The sequence below is a fragment of the Mastigoproctus giganteus genome, chromosome 6 (genome assembly GCF_048544385.1).
Source record: "Mastigoproctus giganteus isolate SK-2022 chromosome 6, ASM4854438v1, whole genome shotgun sequence".
Taxonomy (NCBI): domain Eukaryota; kingdom Metazoa; phylum Arthropoda; class Arachnida; order Uropygi; family Thelyphonidae; genus Mastigoproctus; species Mastigoproctus giganteus.
This window is the reverse complement of record NC_143580.1, coordinates 73,845,850-73,858,385: the sequence shown is the minus strand read 5'-3', so window position 1 is coordinate 73,858,385 and position 12,536 is coordinate 73,845,850. Positions and strand designations below refer to the sequence as shown.

General features: G+C 36.5%; 1 protein-coding gene across 1 annotated transcript in view; it reads left to right on the top strand.

Moving 5' to 3' along the window:
• Positions 1-12,536, top strand: part of LOC150084411 (uncharacterized) — a 646,726-nt gene that overhangs the window by 513,138 nt on the left and 121,052 nt on the right. The window contains exon 13 of the mRNA XM_090376219.1: positions 2,852-2,959. Within this exon, the coding sequence (XP_090232345.1) occupies positions 2,852-2,959 (108 nt within the window). The remainder of the gene's footprint in view (positions 1-2,851; positions 2,960-12,536) is intronic.

Genomic DNA, 12,536 nt, shown 5'->3' with positions numbered 1-12,536 from the left:
GTGTGTTGAGCCTCCTTTAGCCTTCAAAACAGCCTGAATTCATCTAGGCATGGATTGAACAAGATGCTGAAAACATTCTGCAGGAATACAGTACCATGCAGACATGAGTGTGTCATGCAGTTCCTTGAGATTCAACAGAGGTGTAGGCCTTCAGAAAACAGCCCTTTCCAGCTCATCCCAAAGATTTCAATAGGATTGAGATACAGGGACTGAGCAGGCCACTGCAGCAAAGAAAAGTCATTGTCATTTTCCTGGAACCATTCCATAGTGATTTGGGCTTTGTGCAACAACACATTATCCTGCTGGAAGTAACCATCTAACTGAGCATAAACTGTCACCATGAATGGATGCATTGGTCAGCAATGATGTGGCATTCAGACGTGAATCTATGGGTATCAATGTACCCAACATGTGCCAAGAAAACATTCCCCACATCATAACACTGTCTACACCACCTTGCACAGTAGTCGTCAGACATGACGGGTCCGTGGATTCATGTTGTTTTCGCCAAATTCTGAGCCTTCCAACAACATGATGTACTAGAACTTCGTCAGACCAAGCAACTATTTTCCAGTCCTCAATAGTCCAGTGTTGGTGTTGCTGTACCCATAGGAGATGTGCTCTCTTGTTCTTCATTGATAACAAAGGTACGTGATGCAGCCGTCGGCTGTGGTAGCCCATTCGCGACAAAGTGCAAGTAGTGGTCCATTTCAATATTTTGTTCTGCGCACCAAGGTTGTATTCTAATGTGATGTGTGACATTGTGGCCCATCTGTTTGCTTGCACAATTCTAGTCATCCTCCTCTGACCTCTCTCTTCAACAAGCAATTTTCTTACACAGGAGTGCCATTGAGAGGATGCTTTCTGTTTGTTGCACCATTCTCGATACACCCTTGAAACTGTGGTGTGCAAAAAGTTCAGGAGAACTGCCATTTTAGAGATGCTTTGCCCAGCATGTCTTGCACCTACTACCATGCCACATTTGAAGTCTGTTAGATCACTTCTATTCCCCATTCTTGCTACGGTTTGTATGCTTAACTGATACTAGAAAGGTTGTTCTGCTGCATTTATACCCACAACTGTGGTAATCTGATGCTGTGGAACAAACCATTGTGTGCACAGCAGGGGAGTACCCAATAAAGTGGCAGCACAGTGTATGTGGGGCCAACAACCATTAAAAACATCAACAATCAAGAGTGAACAAAATATCCTAGTTCAAGCAATTAACTCGTTTCAGGGAAGTGTCGAAAAAGATTCCAGTCTCCAGCTATTCAAAATCATGTAGAAAGTGTCCCTCAGAGGGTTATTTTATTAAAGCCCATGGAGTTGTACTCAATGCTAAAAATGTCTTTTTTCTAACCAGATGATTTTTCATTTGGTGCTCTGGTATATATACATTGGAGGAATGCATCATGTTTTTGTGTACACATACACACAGTTGTATATTGTATATATCCTGGTTATTTTTATGAGATGTCACTAATATCAGTTATGTATAACTGAAAAAATGATTTCAGTAATGAATTTAAAAAAATATTATTAAAAAAGTCATGTTTGCAATTTAAAATCTTACACCTCCCCTCCCCAAATGAATTTCTATAAACCAAGTTTGTATTAACGTGATTTTACTGTATATACACATTACATATGCATGTTTGTTTGTTGTTTGTTTGTTATTTGGTTTTTAGGAGCATTAGCAACTAAGGCCATATTGCTCCGGGATATGCGGTGGTCATTTCCTGACCTTTCCACATCCTCTGTATTTGGTGGTGACGGGCTCGAACCCCGGTCTAATCAAGAAGCGTGTGCTACGCACTGCTGCTCCTTCCCACCTGGCTACGGAGGCGGCCTACATATGCATGTGTATTTTGAGCTAGATATACTGGATCAAAATACATTTCGAAATTTCAGCATTACGCATGCGGAAATTTCATTCACTTAATTATATAAACTCGAAAATGGAAGTGACTAAAATTTGTTTATAATTTAAGTACAGTGTTTTCTTCTCTGTAATAGGATCACCCCCAGGGGCTCACATCTGGTGAGTATGGGCTTGGCACACCCAGGGTCCTGAGCTGGATATCATCATTCTTCTCTTTCTTGGTGATTCCTTTCTATTTCTCTCTCTCTCTCTCTCTGGGTGACTTGGGAATTTTTTTTTTTTGGCTGGTGCAGCATAAGCCTCAGGCTTCCTTGCACCATATTGCTAATAATAATAATCTCCTAAGTACTTTCATATTTAGGACATCCTATTACAGCTGAATTAATAAAATTTTGTTTCATTGAAAATAAGAGGTGTAAAATAGACAACATTTTTAAAATTTTGAATTTTAATTAAAAAATTATATATAATGAGTATTGCAATCCATTAATAAAAAGTATACTTCGAGAAGAATATTAAAAAAATAAATTAAAAAAAAAAACACTTCTTTCAGTAATAAAAAAGAAAATTTGAATTTATAAGATCCTGTGCCATTATTATTGTTACAATTGTGCACCAACCCTGCTATTTTAAAGATAAAACAAAAAAAAAAAACCCTTAAAAATAACCAAATATATATAGACATTTAGAAGACAGTCACTCTGCCTCCTGATTCTTATTTCTTTTTGTGCAGAATCAGAAGTGCTGATGAGTCAATATCATGCCAAAACTGCAGATTGCGCTACTGTAATTAAAAATAATGGGTAACAATAGGCATTGATGCTAGGTGTAAATTAGTATAACTGAAACCAGCGCAAGTCAGGGACTGCTTGCAATATGAATATATCAGAATCATAATAGCCATATTTATGATTAATGCTTTAAAAGTTTAATATTGTCATTAATCTTTTCTTGCTCCTCTATACGTAGGCTGTAGTGCTGGAGAATTCCGATGTTTTGATGGCACATGCATAAAAGCTGAGAGCAAATGTGATGGTCATAAAGATTGCAAGTATGGTAGTGATGAAGTGGGATGTGGTAAGTTTTTACTTGAAATTACCAATGCTACAAACAGTATTTATAATGTTATTGTATTGAAACTGACCATAATTTTCTCTGTTACCTTTCATTTTTTATTTATAGATGTTGTTTGTTAATTTTTGCACATCAGACATCTGAAATGCCACTTGTTTTATGAAAACCTGAAATGAAGGTTCCACTCTGTTTAACAGCATTTTGCAATGCAAGAGAAATTACTCCTATTACTCTCTGCATATTGAAATATTGAATTTTAACCCATTTATTCCTGAAATATTGGTGGCTCACTAAGTAATAATGGAAGAGGGTGAGTGACTTTCCTATGCATCTCACTTTATGTAAGCACTACTGATATTTGCTGATTGAAAAACCTGTGGTTTTGTAATAAAAAATAATAAAGTCCAAATTTACCCTCCCACATTTCCTATATCTTCTATGGTTTGTCTGTGGGGGGGAAGTATTTTTTCTATAAAATCTTTTTATAAAGACTTTCCATAAAAGTATGTTTTCTTACCATTTTCAGATTGACAAAATAATGGTTATACGTCTGAAGTACTGTAATTAAATATTTAATATTTGCTGCTTCACATATCAATAACATTTGAGAATAATAATGATTTTTTATTAATATTTAATTAGATAGGTAAATAAAAAGTCATTGTACGTGTTGGGAATATTCACTTTCTGTATATGAAGCAAAGTGTGCCCGAGCTTTGAACATGCTGAGTTTGCTACTTAGTGCATTGATCTCATATTATGAATCACTTTGCCAAGATGTGGCCTTGGTATTGTACTTCTCCAAATAAAAAGCACTGCTCCAGTAGAGAAGTATATTGCTTTTTATTTAAAGTGTATGCCACTTACACTACCTAGACCTCAGTTTTGATCTGTTTTTGGAATCTCATCAGTGGGCAGGTTGGCATTGTGAAGACTTGAACAACCCAATGAAAAGATCTATCCACAATAGTAGATACAGTATATTCACTTTCTGTATATGAAGTTATGCGATAGGTGGGTCTGACGAAAATCGCTTAAGTCGAATTCGCGTAAGTCGGGGTACAACTTTGCATATAAATACATATAAATTTTGTTTAATTGGGACCAAGGACTAACAAAAACACTAGTTTAGAAGAAAAATATTTAATAAAATTGCAGTTATTTATACATATTAATACAAAATATGTATTAAAAAAATAAATGAGTTACGTAAAAAAGTTATTTCGATGTCGATGGCTTCATAAAATCTAACAAATTCACCTGACGACACAGCGCCTTCTTTTTTTCACGCAGAATTTCTTCGTAGCAAGCTAATAATTTTTTTATTCCTTGCTTTGTAGTTATAACGCGTTCTTTGTTGGAGTCTATGTTCTAAAATTTTTAAGCCCTTTTCAATTGAGCTGAGACCTTCTGTCAAACTTGCAATTGTCATGTGCTTTTCTGGTGGAACTGGGTCTGAAGTGCCGGATACTTCAGTGACGTTTTGCTCACGCATCTCTGTGAGCTCATTCATTGTCAGCTCCTGACTATGTGAATCCAACAGCTCGTTGACATCATCACCATTGACTTCCAAATCTAATTGCCTGGCAAGATTAGCAACTTCTTCTATCACATGAGTGACATGATCAGTTTCTGGTGTTGTTTTCATCTCGTTTTTAAAAAAAAAATGGACGAAGTTTCTTCCAGACACCATTCAATGTTTTTTTGTGAATTTCATCCCAAGATTCTTCAGTGATTCTTACGACATCTAAAACATTGAATTGTTTCCAAAAGTCTTTAACAGATATCTCACTATTTTGTCTCATAGTTTCATTCAGATGTGCAAACGAATGCCTCGTGTAGTAAGCCTTGAATGTTTTGATGACTCCCTGGTCCATCGGTTGAAGCAAGCTGGTTATGTTTGGAGGCAAAAACACAACTCTCACACATGGGTCGAAATTAATTAGGGTGGCAGGAGGGTGACTGGGTGCATTGTCAATAAGAAGCATCACTTTAAATGGAATCTGTTTAGACTTGCAATAACGTTTGACTTCGGGTATGAAGTGGTGACCAAGCAGTCCTCAAAAATGGAAGCTGTCACTCAAGCTTTATGATTTGACTTCCAAATCACTGGTAAGCTAATTTTAGATATACACCAAATGAAAAAATCAAGAACTGCATAACTCCAAGTTCGCGTAAGTTGGGTTAGCGTAAGTTGGGGTATTACTGTATATCTTATCTCTGCAGCTATATTGGGAAGTCTGCTGGTGCTAGATTGGGAGAGTAGGGTGAATGGTTGATCTGTGCAATGCCATGTGCTTCATGTGTTCACAAAAAGTGCAGAATGAGCAGGGGCATTGTCATACAACAAGAGCCAGCTTCCTTTCTCAAAATTGCAGCCCCACCCAGGAAATGCTTTCAGTAGTCTTTGTAGGACCTGTACGTAGAATGCAGCATTGGCTCTCTCTCTTTCCAGAAGTCCAGGATTATCTTAATTTGGACTTGGCACATCATGGCCTTAGTTGCCCATGCGCCATCAAAACCAAATCAAACCAAATCATCTTAATCCTGGACTTCTGTGAACAAAACTTTTGGGTCTTGGTGATAATTTTGAAAAATGTTTTATGTGCTGATTCTTCATCTCTGGGTCATGTTGAAACACTCAACACTCATCTCCAGTGACAATACAGTCAAGGAAATTAGGATTGTCTTGACAAGTCTGAATGAACTCTTGCATGATGACATTCTTTGTTGCTTCTGCTCATCCGTGAGGTGTGCAGCACAAAATTTTATGCAGACCTTCCTTTTCTCTAAATCTTTGTGTAGAATTTGACAAATTATTATTATTATTATTATTTTATTAATGATATTCATGAAGCTGTGTAGGCTTAATATCTGAGTTTGCAGATGAAACAAAGGTTGGCAGGATGGTTAATCAGAATAATCAAGGTATGCTACTGCCACAAGATATAGGAAAATTAGGCAGATTGGCCAAGCAATGGCTGTTGAAATTTAACATTTGATTAATGCAAAGTACTGCATATGGGTAGCAGTAATCCCAGATTAACTTCTGACTGTGTGATATTACCCCCAGGGAATATTGTAAAATGAAAAAGACCAAGGGTAATTATATCAGATATAAAGTTCTGTTATCAGTGGAGACAGGCTTCTAGGACTGTTCATAGGGTTTTTGTCAATGATATACAATAATTTTGCTAGCAAGTATAAGGAGGTATTTATCCCATTGTATGTAGTAATGGTTAGACAACATCTTGAGTACTGCATACACGACTGAAGTCCTCATTTTAGGAAGGAATTAGATCTGCTGGAATGGATGCAGAGAAAGGCAACAATATTGGTGGGTGAACAAAAGGGTACTCTTACTAAGAAAAGCTTGTAATGTTATATGCAAATTTATTTTACTAAAAGTTTTTAAATATTCTATTTTCATTTTGGAAATTGATTACCGTAGCTGACTAAACCAAATGGATAATTCTGGCTTAGTCATAAGCATTCCTACTACTAAAGTTGTGGAGAATCTAAAGCAAGAGGAAACAATTGTTCTTTTGGTCAATGAGAAAGTAAATTTATAGCTGCATGTGAATATGTGGTGCATAAATCCCCACTGAACAATTATGTTCTTATAAATGTTGAGGTAGCACAAATTTCATGTATTAGCAGTGCATCATATTCCCATTTGAAAATATTTGTGGACAATTTCCTGTACTTCTTGGTGTTGACAAAGAATTGGATGAAGCAATAGATGTGTTGCAGCATTACTCCTGTCAGTTTCAGTGTGAGAACCTACCAGATGCTATTATGAAAGAGAGAGAATTGATATACAGCGGTTCTTGGTTGGGAATCTGACTAGTGCACTAGGAGACTTGAAATATAACAAATTATCCAAAGTCATGCTTGGCATTTAATACTGAGTGTGAGAGAGAATATTCAATCAGAATATTATGGACAAAACTTTGACTCAGCATTTCTGAAGAGGGCAAAGTCTGCAATGGTATCCTTCTTGATGGAGTAATAATCAACTGATGTCCAAGAGAATATCCAAACAGAAACCCACATACTGAAAAAGTGTTAGGTTAACTAATGTTTAAAAGCATACTGTACTGATAAACAATTCTGTGGTCTTATTTTTATATCAAATTAGCATTAGCATTAATAGAGGCACATGATGCAAGAAAGCAAGCTTTACAGCATCAGCCAAAATAAAAAAAAAAAAAACTTCCCATTTCACTGATCCATTCATTCCAAATGTTTGTCTAGTTCTGTCTTGAATTTATTTAAGCTATCAACTTCCACAACAACAGATGGAAGTTTGTTCCAGCAATTAACTACCCGCTGGCTAAAGGCAAACTTCTGCACATCTATTCTACAACTGTCTTTCCTCAGTTTGAATCTATGCTCCCTCAGGTTTGTAATCTGAGCAAGAGGAAGAATCCCATCAGCATTGAGCATGATCAATCCATTCAAGGCCTTATATACCTCAATTTTTGTTTTAAATTTTGTTTTAAATATGTGTTTTGTCATTTAAATTTTATTTCTAGTGTGCTGTGGACTTTGAAAAACCTCCTACTTGTTTTTATGAAAATCTCATGTTTTACTTCTTGGAGAAGCACTCCTGCTTTGTGCAACAAACCTGTTTGGGCCAAATTCTCCTGTTTTTCCTCATACTTAAAAATTCCTGACCTTCAGCTTTTTCTGAGTTAAAAGTTCGCAGATATGCAATAATTTGCATGGGTTCTTTTTTCTTCAGAATTCTTATCTCACAACACCAGGCGAAAGTTTGTTCCAATAACCATTTGGTTCCAAGTGCCAAGCAAGTCTAAAAGCAAATTTCAAAGTGCCTTCTCTAGAATCAGCAGTTTTCAGAGAATTTTCAATTACAGCAGGCCCCCGTTATGACGCGGTTCGCTTTACGCTGATTCGCTATAATGCTGTTCTTATATTATAACCCGTATCTGACTATAATACTGTCACAGATCACTATAACACTCTTTTACAGATTACATTTTTGACATATTTAAAGAAATCGTTTCATTTGATGGAGTCGATAGCTTGGAAATGAATAGCAAAACAGCATTAAAACGTTTCCCACGCCGACTTGAGAAATTTTCCCACGCTCAGTGAAATTTTCTCGCACGCTAATTTAATTGCAGTACAGTCACTTGTAGTTCTGAGATCAACATTTTAAAAAATGATCAAATATATTGCTTGTAATATTTGCGTTATATGCATTTATTCGAAGGCTAGTCATCACTCAGTACAGTATTAGACATCGTGCATAACGGACAGTTTACTTGAACGTTGTATCGTAATTAATGCAACCAACACAGTTACATTTTTGAAGAGCTAATGATGACCAATAGGAATGAAAAAGCAACAACGTCTGAGTGCAGTACGAAGACTATAAATGTAAGAAAAAGACTGAATTTGAAAATTAAATTAGTCGTTTTGAAGCGAATCGATTCCGGTCAACGACAAGCGGATGTGTGCCATAATTTAGGACTTGCAACTTTAACTGTAAGAACAATTATAAAAAAAAATAAAGAATTAATTTTAGCAGCGGCAAAGATAGCTGTTCCACTGCAAGCAACTAAGACTAGGCCGGCTATTAGGGTCGAAATGGAAAGACTTTAATTTTATTGAAGATTCCAATGCAGAATTCAGTTAAGTTAAATATTTAAAAAAAAAAAAAAAAAAGAGAGAGAGAGAAAGAGATTAGCCAATATGATGATCTGAAGAAAACTCGCCTAAAAAAAAAAAAATGTGGAACCATTTAAAACTGGTAAGGGCTGGTAGAATAGATTTAAAATCCAGGGAGAAGCCTAGTGCAGATCAAGGAGCCGAAACTTTCAAAAAAGAACTTGTTAAAATTATTGAAGAGGGGTATTGTGTGTTATACTTCTCAACAAGCTTTTAACATAGATGAAGCAGGACTTTTGTGGAAACGAATGCCTAAAAGAAGTTTCATATTGAAAGAAGAAAAAAACATGCCAGGTTTCAAAGCGGCGAAGGATCGGTTGACTTTATTGTTGGGTGGTAACGCTGTGGGGGATTTAAAATTAATACCCCTTTTAGTTTATTTGGAAGAGGGCCAAAGTTCAACTCAAAATCCACACATTTTTCATGATTAAATTCATCCATTAAATTAAATCAATTAAATTCATTAATTTAATTGGAATTTTAAGTTTACTTTTGATACGCAAGTAGTTACCACATAATTATACGTATGTAATGCAGAATATTTTATATGTGCAAATATTTGAATATTAAATATTTTGACCAACATTTGTGCATCTTTTCATTACTGTTTATTATTGGTTAGGAAATATCCTATGGCACCGACCGCAGCTCATAAATACATATGTTACCTTATGGGAAAGTGGCGCTCGCTTAGCGCGGATTCACTTAGCGCTCTGTTTTTCCGGAACGAATGATCAGCGTTAAGCGGGGGTCACCTGTACTAAGTTATTTCTTTTCTGCTCTTCTCAATTAAAAAGTAAGCTTTTCTAAAAAAAAGGAAAGGTACCTTTCTTCTTCCTGTATATAGAACTAACCTACATAACACAAACCACTAATCTCTTCTTGCTTGGTCACTGGTGGCACCACTCCTGCCTCCACGTGGTGGGGTCGGTAATCTGGGGGAAAAGTTATTCTCCAGGGCTAAAAGGAGCAGTAGTGGATTGTGACAACTACCCAGCACTTGGGCCCAGACATTTATGTCATGATATGAATGAAACCAAATGTGACGCATCCCAATCTAAGAGACTACGCAAAAATGAGTATCAGCAGGAATATCCAACATTCCTCATATTACATTCTCTTTCATCCAAATCTATGAATGCCCTTTCACCGTTTCTAATTCAGAAATGTTTAGAAACTGTGGCTCGTTCACCGAAAATGGTGAAAAGACTCCAATCTGGAGATCTACTAGTTGAAACAGCTAAACATCAGCATTCTACTAAAATTGTCAACTTTTGGCGGAATACCTGTACAGGTCACCCCTCATGCTACATTAAATAGCTCCAAAGGAGTATTAGCAGAGTGGGATCTGATGAATATCACTGAAGATGAGATAGTAGAAGAATTACAAGAGCAAAAAGTCGTTCGAGCTAAATCCTCATGTTAAAAAAAGATGGTGAACTTGCTCCCACTAGGAACATTATTCTAACGTTTAGTACACCAACATTACCATCATGTTTGAAAGTCGGATACCTTAATTGCAGAGTATGTCCCTACATTCCCAATCCAATCAGATGTTTCAAGTGTCAAAAATTTGGACACTCGCAAACAGTATGTTGAGGGGACACCAGTATGTCGAGGAAAAAAGATCCAAAAATACAAAATTGGAAGCAAGTTATGATCAACATGCCAAAAATTACCTATGCTGCAGCAACCAAAAAATATCAGTCAACTGCAACACAATGGCATCACAGTATCCCCCATCCATTTCAATTGCAGATTGGGCTCAATCAGTGTCCCCACAACCACCATCTACAGAACAATGTAAAGTAACTTTCACTAGCAATACTCTGCTAACAGTCCCACCAACTGCAACTGCAAAATTGAAAGTATCAGCCTCGAACACTGCAGACCAACCATACTCAGGAAATATGGATGTTGATTCTGCTACCCTGCAAGTAGAGCCCATTTTAGATTTACACACAGAAGACGACATGGACATTGAGCATTCTGCCTTACGAAAAAAAAAATAAAGGATGAAACTAGATCAATTCAAACAAACTGGATACAAAAAACAGAACCATCTACAGCCTCTAAAACTAAATAATGCAGAACATTATACAATGGAACTGTTTAGGAAGCAATATTTTTGATATTTATGATCTAATCAAACAGCATAGTCTAATTATCCTCTGCCTGCAAGAAACCAATCTAACCCCATAGGTGACTCCAGTGATTAAAAACTATAGTATCTGTCAACAAGACAGAATCATTAATAACTCAACAAGAGGAGCTGTAGCCATAATTGTTGACAACAAGGTTCAAACAAAACATTTCTTTCTGCAGACCACATTAGAGGTTGTAGCGGTATGTATTGTTTTGAGTTTTATGTTAACCATAGTCTCTGTGTACCTCTCCCCCAAACAAAGAATTTACTGTAAAAGTGCTAGAGGATCTTATGAAGCAGCTTCCATCTCCTTTCATTCTGCTAGGAGATTTCAGTGGGCACCATCCTATGTGGGGATTAGACTGGGATTCAAGCCCATACCCACCAAGTACGGAGGATGCGGAAAGGTCAGGGAATGACCACCGCATATCCCGGAGCAATATGGCCTTAGTTGCTAATGCTCCTAAAAACCAAATAACAAACAAACCTATGTGGGGATCTCCCAAGATAGATAAACGAGGAAAACTCGTTGAAACAGTTTTTGATAACCGAATCTCACATATTAAATACTGGCACTAACACTTATATTCACTTTCCCACCAGAGTATCTACTGTCATAGACCTTTAATATGTTCTCCAAAACTGTTCCCAATTATTCAGTGGTTAGTTTTAAGTAATCCACTCAATAGTGATCATTATCTGATCATTTGCAAATTGCAAACAAATAGAACCTCACATATAGCCAGCCACATAAAATTTTAACAAGGCTGATTGGAACAAGTTCACCAGTGTAATTTCTTTTGATGGTCAAGTCATAAAAAACCAGCCTATAGATGATGTTACTGACCACATTACTACCCAGATATTAACAGCTGCAACCTGTGCTATTCCCAAAATCACAGTTAGTCCTCACAGAAATGCCAATATCTGGTGGAATGATGCATGCCGCGATGCCAAAAAAGAACAGAATAAAGCTTGAAATCTGTTTCGGAAGTGCCCAACAACTAAAAACCTGATTAACTTTAAGAAACTCAAAGCTAAGTCACATTATGTGCAGAAAAAGGCAAAAAAGACTCTTGGATCCAGTTTGCTTCCACTATTACTAAAAATACAAACAATAGAAAAATCTGGGATAAAATCAAAAAAACTGAATGGTAAATCCCTCCCGAAATCAACACTCATTATAAGTTGGAAGGGTAAAGACTTCTCCTCTCCAGTGTAAATCGCAAATGCCCTCTCAGAATGCTTTTCTGAAATCTCTGCCACTTCAGCATATGAGCCAGCCTTTAAATAGGTAAAAGCCAATGCAGAAAAATGTAAGTTGAATTTCAATACAACAGCAGCATTTCTTCCATATAATCAACTGTTTACATTTTTTGAACTACAGAGCTCCCTAAACCGAACAGCTAATAGTGCACCAGGGCCTGATGGGATAAACTATTTGACACTGAATTGACACTTAAACAAAAGAGCTCTGAATTCATTACCTGATCTACTTTAGCCATATAATCTCAGAAGGCTGCTACCCTCTTTCTTGGTGTCACCCAATAGTTTTAGCCTTTCCTAAACCTGGAAAGGATCAATCAGATCCAGATAAATCACAATATCTCTTAGCAGTTGAAAAAAATAAAGACATTAGAAAAAATTATTCACGCTCATTTATTATGGTATCTAGAATCTCATTCAATAATGAACAAGAACCAATATGGCTCTAGAAAAAATCGGTCAACTCTAGAC